Source organism: Herpailurus yagouaroundi, unplaced genomic scaffold (assembly GCF_014898765.1).
Source record: "Herpailurus yagouaroundi ecotype Mexico unplaced genomic scaffold, PumYag 139, whole genome shotgun sequence".
Taxonomy (NCBI): Eukaryota; Metazoa; Chordata; class Mammalia; order Carnivora; family Felidae; genus Herpailurus; species Herpailurus yagouaroundi.
In genome coordinates, this window is record NW_024412394.1 from 78,120,097 (window position 1) to 78,134,918 (window position 14,822).

Genomic DNA, 14,822 nt, shown 5'->3' on the forward strand with positions numbered 1-14,822 from the left:
TTAGTCCAGCAGATTCAATGTTGGTCGAAGTCTTAATGGCTGATGAGATACTACACCAACTTTCTGGCAAGGGGAAATATAAGATTTACACAAGGGCTCCTATAATTTTGGAGTCAATCCATGTTTTATTTGTTAAATAAATATTCTCATTTGATGAACATAATCCTTAGCCTCTGCCATCATGGCCACTGGGTTCACAGGCCATTTGAGTAAGCACTAGGGTAGCCAAGGAAAGAGACTGACCTATCAACAAAAGGATTATTTTTCCTCCTTTACAGGAGAGATCCCCTTCAAGGTCATTAACATGAGTCAACAATATTATCTCAGTCTGGGTATAATCTCAGAAGACCATCTATACACCTCTTCTACCAATCTTCTTAAACCAATCCTTCAATTTTTTTTTTTAATTTTCTCTGAGTCCCTGACCATCCAGCACAACCATTAGGTACGTTCCATAAGTTTATAAATCAGTATCTAAAGCCATATCTCCTTCTATATTAAAGAAAAAGTAACTCCCCAAGTTATATTATGTTTTGTAACTCCCCATTATATTATGAAAGTTTCCATCCCTTAGAAGTCTTGAAAAACTTCCAAACCATCATTTCTTACTAAGAAAGCACCTCCATCAGAAAGAAGAAGTAAACCAAGAAATAAGAAATTTGATCCTAGGTAAAAGAGGATCCAACTCAGAAAAGAGACAAAAGCAATTCCCAGAATGATGAAGGGAAATCCCAGAAGACTGACACATAGGGTCAAAAGATCCTCCAGGACAAAATTAAACAAAGAGATGTGATACAAGGAAAAAAGCTAATATATTACCTGTGTCTATACCTGTAAAGTATGTATACTTCAGCTTATTATATGTTTTCACAACTATGAATAGGAAATGGCTCCTGCCCTCAAGAACATGAAAGCCTTGAGACTATAAAAACATAATTGGAAAGAATGATATTAAGGCATCTTGGCATTTATGTTTTAAAGCAGTACAACGTATGGGTCAGGTATTACATTCTCTGGAACAAGACTATCTGGGTTCAAATACCAGCTTCACTAATTACTAGCTGTGTCACCTTAAGCAAATGGCTTCACTTTCTATAGCTCAGTGGAGTCATTTGTAGGAGACAAGGGTACCTACTTCACAGGGTTGTTATGAAATTAAGTGTTTAAATGTGAAGCCAATATCAGTACTGAGGACATAATGAGCCCTACTTAACTGCTATGCTATGCAGTGGCAGCAGTCAGTATCTTTTTAATGATAGTCTAGGGATATATTAGTAGATATGTCAAAAATGAAGCAAATGAAATCATGCAATTATTAACTTCAGGAGAAATAAAATACTAGGAAAAGTGAAATATAGTATACTACTTGGCTCGCAAAGAAATATTTATATAGATGTAAAAATGTCATCTTTTAATAGTGACTTAATCAAGTTTGTGATAAAACTACACAGCAGGGAGAGGGAAAGCAGAGACATCTAAATCCTAACCTTCTAAAATCTCTAATGACAAGATAAAATCTAAAATTTAAAAATCAAAACATAGTATAAATATGTTACTTAAAAATCTGGAGGTGATGGGCACCTGGGTGGCTCAGTTGGCTAAGTGTCCAACTCTTGACTCACGGTTCATGGGATCGAGTTCCACATTGGGCTTGCACTGACACCACAAAGCCTGCTTGGGATTCTCTCTCAAAATAAGTAAACAAACATTTTTTTAAAAAAATATCTGGAGGTGAATACCAAAAATACCAATTCAAGGAATTGAAGGTGGCAGCCTCTGAAGACAGGGACTTGGGTGTCGAGAAGAATGGGCAGAGGATTACTCTTCATTCTTAAATGATTTCCCATCCTATTTGGCTTTTTAAACAATATATCTTTATTACTTTAATAAAAATAAATTAAAAATATTTGGTAGAGGTCACATAGACCATGAACAAATATCTTCTTCAGCTGCTTTGCCAAAGAAGATAAATACAGATTCCGTGCTGGAAGGGTAAAGTAAACTTTAAGCCACACAAAATCTGGACCTTTACTCAGCCCTTTCCTTTTGTTCAAATAGATAAAACAAAAACAAATACAAATACATTTGTGTTCTAACCTCTAAATTTTTTTTTCAGATCTTTTTACCTTATCAAATTTTATCTCTAATGTAATGAAAGTCCCTATGATTTAATTTTTTCATACAGAAAAATGTTGTGGGTAAAGAAGTTATGAAAAAAGACTTAAATGCCAATTTGACAACACAAATGAGTTTAGCTTGCTTACATAAAAACCTGAAACAAAATTCGTCCTGGGCAAAGGATTCAGGCTTAACAATAGAAACCTTGCATTATGGACCTCAAAACTAGAATCTTCTGAAGGGAGGGAGAAAAAAATCAAAGTATACAAAGTATACTCAGAATTTAAGAGCAAGGATTATCAACCAGGTCACCAGACTCCTAAGATTTGCAAGATTTTGTGCTAAGCATTAAGAATCAAATTGGAGCGCGTGGGTGGCTTGGTCAGTTAAGTGTCCAACTCTTGATTTCAGCTCAGGTCATGATCTCATGGTTTGTGAGTTTGAGCCCCACACTGGGCTCTGTGCTGCCAGTATAGATATTGGGATATTCTCTCTCTCCCTCTCTTCCTCCCTCCCTCCCTCTCTACCTCTTCCCTGCTAGCACATGTGTACTATTTCTCATTTTCTCACTCAAAATAAACTTTAAAAAGCTAAAAAAAAAAAAAATTGAATTGGTCACTGCATTCAATAGATAACAATGTATTCTTATATGCATATTGATAATATTAATTTTAATTGGTCCTATAAGTTTTATAATAGTTATATATTTTATACACATTATAAAATATAAGCATACTAAGGGCTTTTTATGCATTGGTAAAAAAAAAAATGTTAACATGTTTGATTCTATTAAGCCAAATAATTTACAGACATCCAATTTATCACTACAACACTATACACAGATGCATCAGGTATAGATGCTGTCCAAGAGACATCAATATATCTGTGAATCTTCACTAATAAATATAACTAGCATAACCTAGTTATAATAAAAAGACTCGTCTCTGGCCAGATTGTTCCTGTTATCAGTGTGGTCAGGAATGATGTACATCAGCTCACACTAACCTGCTGTAAGCCTTCTGTGAGGTTCCTTGTCAATCCTGACCTGAGGATAGCCCACTATACCCTATGTGAGCCAGGATGCTAAGAGCTCTGAAGCTGAATCTTAGGCCCAACTATCAACAAGGAAGATACATTGTTTCATCTCAGATGCAAAGAAGCCTCCCAATCTAGTGTAGAAATGGGCATTTTATATCCCTGCAAAACTGTATTTTGAAATACCACACACAACATATATTTCTCTTTCTCTTCACCCCTACCTCCTTCCCCTACCCATATGTGATTTAAAAACTGCAAGTTCATGATGTAAAGGTCCATAATTCCATATCTATAAATCTTAGGGCCAAGAATCTAGAATTTTTATGGATTTAGCAACAAAATACATTATACACAGAATCTGGAATAACACTTCATAATCAAGCATATTAATACTTTTTCAGCAAAAGACTGATACTCAAATTAGGCAGGCTAAATAAAGACTAGAGAATCTCACATAATTTCAGATAAGATTAGGTGCAGATGGAAAATAAGTTACAAAAAAATTTTAGTTTTTAAAATTTAAAATTTTTTTTCTGATATTTAGAATTTAAAGAGATTGTGGCACTTGAAGCAAGGTGATACCAAAAGTAACATTATAATATTTATAAGTTTAGAAGAATGTGTCTCTAATGCATGGGATATAAAAATTTATTTTAAAAATCCAGCCATCTCTGAATTTCAGTCCATTTCTGGAAGTGAAAAATTGGTGTTTCTTTAATGTGAATGTTTATTTGAACTATTTGAAGGAATAAAGCAATATCTGAAAGTTGGGACTAATCCCTTCACTTGTTTTGGAATTTATCTTGAATATGGCAGATCCCCCAGGTGTCTGCTAATAACCGAAATCAAATCTGACCACACGAATAATTCTCTGTTCCTAATTACCACATACTTTGTAAGTTACTTTCAAATATATCATAAATGTGAGCAGGTGAGCACTTGTCCAGCATACCTAGATAGTTCTGTGAAGTTTAGCCTTAGCTACCATCTCTGCTTGAAGAAATTCGAAACATGTTCTTTGTTTACCTCATGCCTGAAGTCATAAGCCTTTTCTCTCTACCCTGCCACTTTTTCCCTATTATTTCTTCCTTGAATACACTCAATCAACACATTTTATTTCTACCAACATTCTGAATACTTGCATGTATGCATCATGATAAATTCCATAAGTTAGTCATTAACTCTGTAATCAAATGCATTGGTCAAGATAAGCACAAACAGTACAAAAATCCAACACAAAAGATCTCCTTCTGATCAGCACATAAAAACTAGCTAGCAGAAATGCAATGCCTAATTCCCTGCCTGTTGATCAAAACCAAGAAAGGGACATGGATTATACACAAAACCATACCTCCAAATCTGGAGATTAAAGTTTCTGATGTGTATACAACCATATCTGGAGAGGAGAAAGGGGGAGTTAGAGTCAGTCTGCCAATAAAACTAGGTAAGCTGAGGCTGTAGAGATCCTACTCACTCGCTCTGAGTACCAAATTCATATCTGTTTCAGAAAATGCTCTGGGATGGGCGCCTGGGTGGCGCAGTCGGTTAAGCGTCCGACTTCAGCCAGGTCACGATCTCGCAGTCCGTGAGTTCGAGCCCTGCGTCAGGCTCTGGGCTGATGGCTCGGAGCCTGGAGCCTGTTTCCGATTCTGTGTCTCCCTCTCTCTCTGCCCCTCCCCCGTTCATGCTCTGTCTCTCTCTGTCCCAAAAATAAATAAACATTGGAAAAAAAAATGCTCTGGGATCCCCTGAAGCTAGAGGTTGGTTTGGACTTCTGTAAAGTTCAGAATATAGTTTTTGGATTTACCGAGTTTGCTGACCTTGCAGATATGCAGAGCCAAATGTTCAATAAAATTGGATATACCATGAAGGGAAAGCTTCGAGATTGATACATAGATATAGGGTTATAGTCAGTACAGAACGGATTGTTGAAGCCACCGAACAGAAAAAGAGGTAAAAGTACTGAAGACATACTAGAAGAGAATCCAACTGAAAAGGTAACTACAGGAAGAGGAAAAAGAATCATCAAATACAAAGGACAAAAAGGAATCCAGAAATAAAAAGAGAACAAAGTTACAGAATTCCCAAGAAAGACCATTCATAGCAGTGCAGCACTCAGTAGGAATTTAATAAATATTTTCTGAATGAACAAGTAAATGATAGGAAAAAGTGTCGCTAGTGGGTGGAATATAAAACGGCACAGAGAGATAAAGTAAAAGGAGTCATGAAAAGAGGGAAGACAGAAATACAGAGGATTCGAATATGTGCCTACTCTTTAATATAGCAAGTCTATTTTTAAGGATTTGTTGTAAAGATAATTATGGGCATAGAGATACTTATAAAAACGTATAATTTTTAAAAAAATAACCTACATGTCTAAACAGAGAAAATTGGAACTCATTGATGTATTAGATTATTCAATCTTTTAAAATTATGCATATATGAACATTTAAAGGTGTGAAATAATTTAAAATTAAGTAAAAAAGGCTTTATTGTATTAAAACAATAAAAACTATTTACAAAAACCATATCCAGCTAAAAAATGAAAAATATTGGCATGAGAGGTTAGTGGTAATTATCTCTAAGAGGAAGACTAACAAGTATGGTTTTGTTTTCATTATTTTCTAGTTATTCTATATAAATGGGAATTCTTTGATTAAATAAGAATTTGAATCCATTATGGAGATCTTTAATTATAATAGATTATCAGTTTTCTTCAAATAAACCTAAAACTAAATACTGTATGTGTGCAAGTACATGTGTATACAAAATCCAAAATGTGGATCATTTTGTAGTCATATTCCATTCTAATTTATGATATTAAGTAAAGATTGCAAGAGATAATTCTAAAATTACTTATTAGTAATGTCAATCAGATTTAAAGCTAGTTAGCATCTGGGTCACAGGGAATAAATAATTTTGTGATTTGTTGTGATAGACTATTAACACTTCTCTATGTCTGTTAAAATAACCACACTGGTTCTAAACTTCACACTATTTTTTTTGTCTTCATGTCATCTTATAGGTCAGATTTTTTTGTCATAGAAGATGATCATGCATAAAACTGTTGTACTGCATATACAATTTACTGTCGGTGGATAATGTAAAATAACAAACAGCAAGTGATAAATTTTAAAGTCTGTTCTATAAATACAGATTTCTCAGTTTGGTTATTTTTTTCTTTTGCTTTTTTTAAAGAAAACTAACAATAGGCCACATTAGAGTTTCAAATAAAGGAGGAATAAGTTTTAGGAGAACTATATTAACGTCTCTTTAACCATATTAAATTTTAATGTGTATACTTAATGAAGAATTACTATATAAGATTTAGTTGTTAAAAATGTGCAATTCTATCGTCTAATTAAAACTTAATTTGGGGTTTCTTATAAAGAAAACTATTGACACTGAATGATATAATTCTTTCTCCATGAGATACAGTTTTTATAATAAAATAAAATATTTTAGGCATGAGCATAACATTCCTCTAAATCAAGATGGTTAAGAATGGCTGACACCTGTCAGAATGGCTGAATTGTTGGGGGGAATGTAAACTGGTCCAGCTACCTGGGAAAACAGTATGGAGGTTCCTAGAGAATTTTAAAATAGAACTACCATATAATCTAACAATTCCATTTCTGGATATTTATCTGAAAACAAAAACACTAATTCTATATTTATGCACCCCCATATTCACTGCAGGATTATGTACAATAGCCAAGATATGCAAACAACCTAAAGGTCTACCAATGGACAAATGGCTGAAGAAAATGTAGTATATACGCAATAGAATATTACTCAGTCATAAGAAAATGAAATCTTACCATCTGCAACAACATGGAGGAAATTTGAGGGAATTATACTAAGTGAAATAAGTCAGACAGAGAAAAGAAATACTGTATGTTCTCACTTATGTGTGGAATCCCAAAACAACCAAACTCAAATACAGAGAACCAACTGGTAATTGCCAGAGGTGGGGAGCAGGGAGTGGGGGGAAATATATAAAGAGAGTCAAAACAAACTTTCAGTTATAAAATAAGTCATGGAGATGTAATGTATAGCATGGTGATTACAGTTAATACAGAACCGCATACTTAAAAGTTGCTAAGAGTAAATCTTGAAAGTTCTAATCACAAGAAAAATAATTCCATAACTATGTATGGTGATAAGTTTTAACTAGACTTATGTGGTGACCATTTCACAACACATACAAATAATGAAGCATGTTATAACCTGAAACTTATATATGTCAATTATAACCTCAACTAAGCCTCAACTCTGGAAAAATAAATCATAAATGATAAGAACTCCAAGGTGCCTTAATTGTACATAAAAAACAATGTTCAAGAAAATAATTTGCACCCAAAATTTTCAATAAGTGTACAGCTTTCTTAAATAACCCCCCCCAACAGATTTAGCAAATAAATGTCATGAAATAACCAAAAAGTACCTACCTATGTGGTGGACATGAAAGTCAAAGAAAATATTCCCTCAGGAAGTTTAAGTTTTAGTCAGGGGGAGAAATAAATTTGTGGGAATTACCATAAAGGCAAAGAACGTGCAGAAAAAAGACAAGATGAAAGTGTACTATAGGAAGCCATAGAGGAAATGATTCATAAAGCAAGCTCTGCCTTGAAGGAGGAGTCAAAATTTTATAAGACAACAAAAGTGAAAGCAATATTCAAGACGCAGAAAAAATAGGTATACAGCCAATACACTGGGCTTGAGGGAGACAAGAAGTCTAACCTACTCAGCATTATGAGGAAAGTTGGAAAATAATGCACATAGGAAAGGTATAGATACATTATGGAGCTCCCTGAAAGCCACATAAAGGAGTCTGGAACTGCCAGATATTTAAAATGGGAAGGTGGGGAGCTTTATAAGGATGTGTTTCTTTTCTGCATTAATTACCTCACATTTTGCTTAATTATCTCAATATCTGATTCCTCATTAGGTGGTAAAGTTAAAGAGAATGAGCACCACATCTTATTTACTCATTACATCCCCTACATCTAGCATAGAGCATAATAAGCACTCAATAAATATTGACTGAGTAAATGAAGTGGAGAAGAGTAAACTAACTAATTATAAATATTAATCTGCAGTCATATTAAAGAAGTACTGCATATCTCATGTCACTACACCAAGAAACCTAGGTTAGTTTCCTCTCCCTACTGGGTAGAGAAGAAAATAAGGTCGCTGACTCAGAAAGGCAGGTTAGAAAATGGCAGGAGAAGAACATCCTCCTAACAGGTGGAGACAGGGGAGATGGGAGGCCAATGAGAGCATTACTGTCCTCCTAGTTCATAGGCGAGAGTCAATCAATACTGTCTAAAAGTGAAATATAATGTTCAACCACTTGAAAAGTTTTACATCATCTCTTCTCCTTAACCTCAGAGGAATCTCTGGGGAAATAACAACCCCTGGAGTGAAAAATCAGTTATTTGAAATTCAGCAATTTCTTCTGTCTCGCTAGTTTTTCTTTTCTATAAAATTCAGTTAGAATTTAAAATGGAAACTATATTATGATTCTATTTTTATAAAAGATATCTCCATATATCTATTCTTCTATCTGTACATGCACAGAAAGATGTCTAGAATAATTTTCCTCAATGCTACTTTCAGATAGCTGGGAGGATGAAAAGTAATGTATGAATGAACAGAGTAATGTATGGAATTGCTGAATCGCTATATTGTACACCTGAAACTAATATAATACTATATGTTACCTCCACTGGAATTAAAATTTTTAAAAATAATGTTGCTTTCAGAGTTAGGAAGAATTTCACTTTATTATAATTTAGTCTCCTGAATCAGTTAATTTCTCTATAATAAAGATAAATCATTGTTTGAAAAAGCAAAGGAAAACAGTGAAGATGACTTTCAAGAATGAGCAACTGAATAGACGGGTGGGCCACTTAATGAGATGAAAACAGGAGATTTATTTTGTTTTGTTTGTTTTTGTGGGAGGAGATCCAAGAGTTCAGTCTTTGAAATGTTAAGTTACTAACATGTGAGAAATGTATGAATCGACATGTTAAAAGAGTTGTATATTTGAGTCTGATAGCTCCAAATAATGGTTTAGACTAGGCCTATAAATTGTGGGGCACCTACCGACATAGGTAGGTGGATACTGTATATAAGTAGATGAACTCGGGGCAGAACAAAGAAGAAAAAAGTGCACCCACAACAAAGTCCTGAGTATTGCAAATTTCAGTGATGCTTACAGAATGCAGAAGAGAAAAAAGAGCAGCCATAGGAGTGTCACAGAAGCAAAGAGAACTTACACACAGAAAGAAATGGCCCACTATATCAAACGCTGATAGTTGTAAGATAATTCAAAAGAGAAAAATCCATTACATTCATCAGCATAGAAGCTACAAGCAACTTGAGAAAGATGTGCAATTCTGACAGAGTTACAGAGTCAATGTCAAATCTAAGTGGGCTGAGGAGTAAAGAGAGGTAATCAAGTGGGGACAGTTTACACAGATGTCTTGCTATATGGTGAGAGAAAGAGAAACAGGACAGTGACTTCACAGATGTGAGGTCAAGGGAAATTTCTTTTTGAGTGTGTTCCATTATAAGATGAAGCATGTGAAGGCATGTCTGCACCCAGATACCAAAATTAGAAAAGGATAGGTAGAAGTGGAAACAAAGAGAGGAGGAGGGCTAATCAAAGGAGCAGCCTTCTCATATATTAGTCATTTAAAACATAAGATTTGTAGGATCTTGGCAAATAAAAATTCAGAAATTTACATAGAATGTGATGCTACTGAAAAGTGAAAATCCATGTGCCATTAAGCCATATATTAGCCTCATCTAAGTGCTGTGGCACACCTACAGAAAGTGTATGAAACTTACCCTTATTCAGAGGGGAAAGATGAATGGAATAAGCAACGCTAAAGGTAGAAGGCAAATATGTTAATGAGATGATCTATTAAAGGGAATAGTACAATAAAGTTGTACAACTGGAAACAAAATCACTGTAGAAAGTAAATGATACAGGTAAGAATCCAAAAAACACACAGAAACATGAGATTTATATAGTACAAAGCTATTATCTAAATTATCACTATTGAACCACACTGGCCAACGCTAAACTGAAATTAGTAGAAGAAATTATGTAACTTCAAAAGTAGGACTTAAAAATATAACCAAATAGGGGCGCCTAGGTAGCTCAGTCGGTTCAGGTCATGATCATGGCTTGTGAGTTGAGTCTCGCATAGGGCTCTGTGCTGAACGCTCAGAGCCTGGAGTCTGCTTCGGATTCTGTGCCCCTCTCTCACTCTGTCCCTCCCCCACTCATGTTCTCTCTCTCTCTCTCTCTCTCTCTCAAGAATAAACATTAAAAAAATGTCAAAAAAATACAACCAAATATAAGGAGGATGAACTCTGAAATACAATGAAACAAATATATTGTCGAAGAACCGTTAACAAGCACAAAAAATAAAATACAACATTTTCCTCAGAAAAGTGACTTGGTCATTTTCTTTGTCTTAATGCTGATGTCGTAAACAGCAAATTACTTGGCAGCATGTAGAAGACTACTGGACTACTGAAAACATGAAGACAAAATTAACCTCCCAATAAAACACAAAACTCCTAGAAAACAAGCACAAGTAAGGACACACTTGAAGTACTACTGCTACTACATTCACTACTAACATTTTTGTAGTGCTTGCTACATGCCAAGCACGGTAGTAAGTCCTTTTAATTTTTCTTATGTAATTATCGTAATAACTCTGTGAGGAAAAGAATATAATTTTCCTTCATTTTACTGATGGATAACTGAGATCCCACCTCACACAACTAGCAAAGAGCAGACAGTCTGACTCCAGAGGCCATGTTGCTAACCTAACCACCACGCTACAAAACTCTAGTACACGATCAACAATGCGATGACAAAGTTTCTCATGTAGAACAAAATGACTCCATTTGGTTATTGTACTCCATTTGAAGAAAACACACACTATGCAAATTAACATTTTATTCCCAGGAGCATGTTACTTCTTGGATTGCTTTTTACAGGACTTAAAAATCATTTTGTTTTTAAACAAGAACTCTAGGGAAAAATACTATTCTTTATACATAAAAAAAAAAAACAAACAAACAAAATAAAACATTCACTCACTGTATCAGTAACAAGAGGCCAGAATCTATATTCTATAATTACAAAACTCAGAAATACACCTGCAATGCAAAAGGAGGTTCTACTGAATAGATTTTTCTTAGTATTCTTCATCACTGCTTGCTATATGTTATATCTGATACTATACATGAAAAGTTACAATTTAATGTGAAAATACATCTTGAGATGAAGGACACACCATTCAAAGAACTATAATAGTTACAGTTTTTTCTACCTTCTTTAAACTAAAAAGTCCAAAAATGAAGCACAGCTATTAATGGTAAAAAAAACCAATTTGAGTATGTATTATATTATATACATGTATATATATATACACACACTACCATCAGAAATTCTAATTTTAGAAAATTCTAATTGCTTTATTTCTTAGGTAGATCATTCTCACTGTCTCCCTCCCTGTTGTCTAAAAAAGTGACTTTGCTAGTAGAAAGGGGAAAAAAAAAAATCACAAACCTCTGAAAATAGAAAATGCCTTAAATAAAGCTGTTTTTAAAAGTGGTAATTTATAGATAGGAAAACAAATTAAAGGTCTATATATGACCAAAACGTTTACCAGAAAGATTTAAACCTCGGGAAACTGAAGTTAAGGAGTAATGGTTAACATCAAGGAGCAAAATTTGAGCCTCAAGATAAATCATGTATTTTCAAGTCTCTATTATGGAAGGAATGCCATCAAATACAATCCCAGGGAAGCCCCAGTTGACTCCTGAGTAAACTGAAAAGTCTGCAAAATGCCTCTTTTTAAAGAGGTGTTTGTAACGTAAATTGAACAAAAGACATGGTAGTAACACAGAACCTAAACATAGCCAAAAGCCATAATATAAAAACCTAAAAACTGTATTTATTTTATCTGTGACATTACAAATTACTTTTAGACATCTTTAAAATTTTTTTTTTTTTTTAACATTTATTTATTTTTGAGACAGAGAGAGAGCATGAACGGGGGAGGGGCAGAGAGAGAGGGAGACACAGAATCGGAAGCAGGCTCCAGGCTCTGAGCCATCAGCCCAGAGCCTGACGCGGGGCTCGAACTCACGGACCGCGAGATCGTGACCTGAGCCGAAGTCGGACGCTTAACCGACTGAGCCACCCAGGCGCCCCACTTTTAGACATCTTTAAAATTACCTTATTTTAAATATTTTTTGGAAGTACATAGAATATATGCTTGACTGTTCTGCAAGACAGAAAATATATCTCAAGGGGCGTCAGGGTGGCTCAGTCAGTTAAGTGTCCCACCCTTAGTTGTGGCTCAGATCTGTTTGTGGTCAAGCCCCGCATCAGGCTCTGTGCTGACAGTGTAGAGCCTGCTTGGGATTCTTTCTCTCTTTCTCTCTCTGCCCCTCCCTCCCTCTCTCATGCTTGTACTCTCTATTTCACCAAATAAAAAAAAAATTAAAAAAAAAGAAAAGAAAATGTATCTCAGGTAAAATTTAGCACCTTACCTTAGACCAAAGATGTGTGACTGTTCATAGTTGAATAAAGAACGAATCTTCGCTTCTGAATTCAAAAGTATAAGTCTATCTATAATATCCTGAAAAAGAAAGACTTGGAGTGAGAATATGCTGGACAAGTCATTTAAAAAAAAAACAAATCAACAAATATTTATTTAGATATTTGGTTCTCAAACTTGGCTTTACATTTGATCACCTAGGTAGAAAAAAAAAAAGGTTATTAAATGCCCAAGTCTCACCTCTAGAGATTCTGAATTAATTGGTCTGGGTGTGTCTAGACATTAAGATTTGTCAAAGCTCTTGAAATGAGTCATCTAATGTTTACCCAAAGTGGAGAATCACTAGTTTATACCCCATTCTGCTAATCTGTGAGCAACTTATGCAGCCAGCTAAATACTGATTACACTGCTGAAAATGTAAACTAGTCTGAAAACCAAATATGAAATCTACAAGATTTCATGTGAAGCATGAACAGTGGGCTGCTAGTTTTATCTAGTAGCTATCTGAGATTTTGTTGATAGTCTCTCCACGTGTAAATCAGTGGTTTCCAACCCTCGTTGAACATTGGAAGCACTTAGAGAACTGTAAAAAAAAAAAAATTATATATAAATATACATATATAAATAATGCCCAGGCTCTACCCCAGCAAGTCACTATCCTTGGGAGTTAAGATTCTGGCATTCATATCCTTTTAAAAGATTCCCAAGTTGTTACGATGTGTAGACAGGCTTAAAATCATGATGCAAGTGCTGAGAGAATCAGATGAGCCAGGTGCTACCCGCCATCTCAAGCACTGACAATAGTAAGCCTACAGTGTGCACAGTTTCAAGCACTCCCTAAAAGTCTTTCTTTTTATAATGCTCTGCTTTGTGTAGATCTTTGGGTTTAGGCCTAAGAAATGTATTCATAGGGGCACCTGGGTGATTCAGTCAGTTAAGTGTCTGACTTTGGCTCAGGTCATGATCTCCCAGTTCGTGGGTTTCAGCCCCATGTCGGGCTTTGTACTGACAGCTCAGAGCCTGGAGCCTGCTTTGGATTCTGTGTCTCCTTCTCTTTCTGCCCTTCCCATGCTCATGCTTTGTGTCTCTCTCGCAAAAATAAATTAAAAAAAAAAAAAATTAAAAAAATTTATTCATAAATAAGTACTTGTCTCTCTCATTGTTCATTTTCCTGACCAAGAAACTTGCCACCCTCCAGTATGGTCGTATCCACGACCAGTAAGATAAAAGGAAGGTTTTGCTAGGGAGTAAAGTGATGTAATATTGACTGAGGTCTATGTAGATGACAGTGCAAATGTCGTAACATCAAATAAGAGGCATGGAAATGACTTTGCAAGGATGAGGAAGTAATGAATCTCTGAAAATAACATTTGAAAAATACTAATTGAAACAGTAAAAACTGGATTTAGTGTCAACTTGTACAGTAAAGGTTTATACATAACACTCAGGAATGCATTTATTACCATTCTACAGATATCTAGTAAAAATGTGTAAATACTAGCACAAGAGTTTACAATCAGCAAATATTAAATCAGCTGCCTAACAAGAATAAAAAGATTACTATCTTAAAATCTGTGATTTTGTCTGCTTCTTAGTTGGGCGTTCCTTGTTTCAAACATGACAGAACATGAGCTAAGTAACTCATTCATATTCCCAGCTTCATATTCAGATTTTCAATAATTTGCCCACTCTCTCCTTTTTCCTAATTTCTTCTCTGACAGTCTTGTTTAGCTACGGTGATGGAGCCATGGAGTTCTCCTTGACTTCTCAGCCACCTGGATACTATTAAGTAGTCTCTGTAGTGTACCTATGGAGAAACTTGTTTGCTATGTGTTCCTATATTTTTACTGTTTAAAATAATTTAAGAAATGATTATCACTGTTTTTATTATAGTCTTCACAGATTAATCTAGAATTACGTATCACTGGCTTTCTCTTACCTAAGAGAAGAGAATCTGCCAGTCTGTTCTATGCATAGAAGCTTCTGGAAGTATTACTATTGATTTCTCTTCATTAGTAGGATACTAGCATAGGTGACTGAAATTTGTCCAATCATCTGAACACTAAGCTC

At 34.9% G+C, this 14,822-nt stretch overlaps 1 protein-coding gene across 4 annotated transcripts in view; it reads right to left on the bottom strand.

Annotated features, from left to right (window-relative positions):
• Nucleotides 1-14,822, bottom strand: part of TBC1D32 (TBC1 domain family member 32) — a 205,549-nt gene that overhangs the window by 86,183 nt on the left and 104,544 nt on the right. For all 4 annotated transcript variants that reach the window (XM_040474514.1, XM_040474515.1, XM_040474512.1 and 1 more), the window contains one exon: nucleotides 12,745-12,833. In XM_040474514.1, coding sequence (XP_040330448.1) covers nucleotides 12,745-12,833 — 89 coding nt within the window. The remainder of the gene's footprint in view (nucleotides 1-12,744; nucleotides 12,834-14,822) is intronic.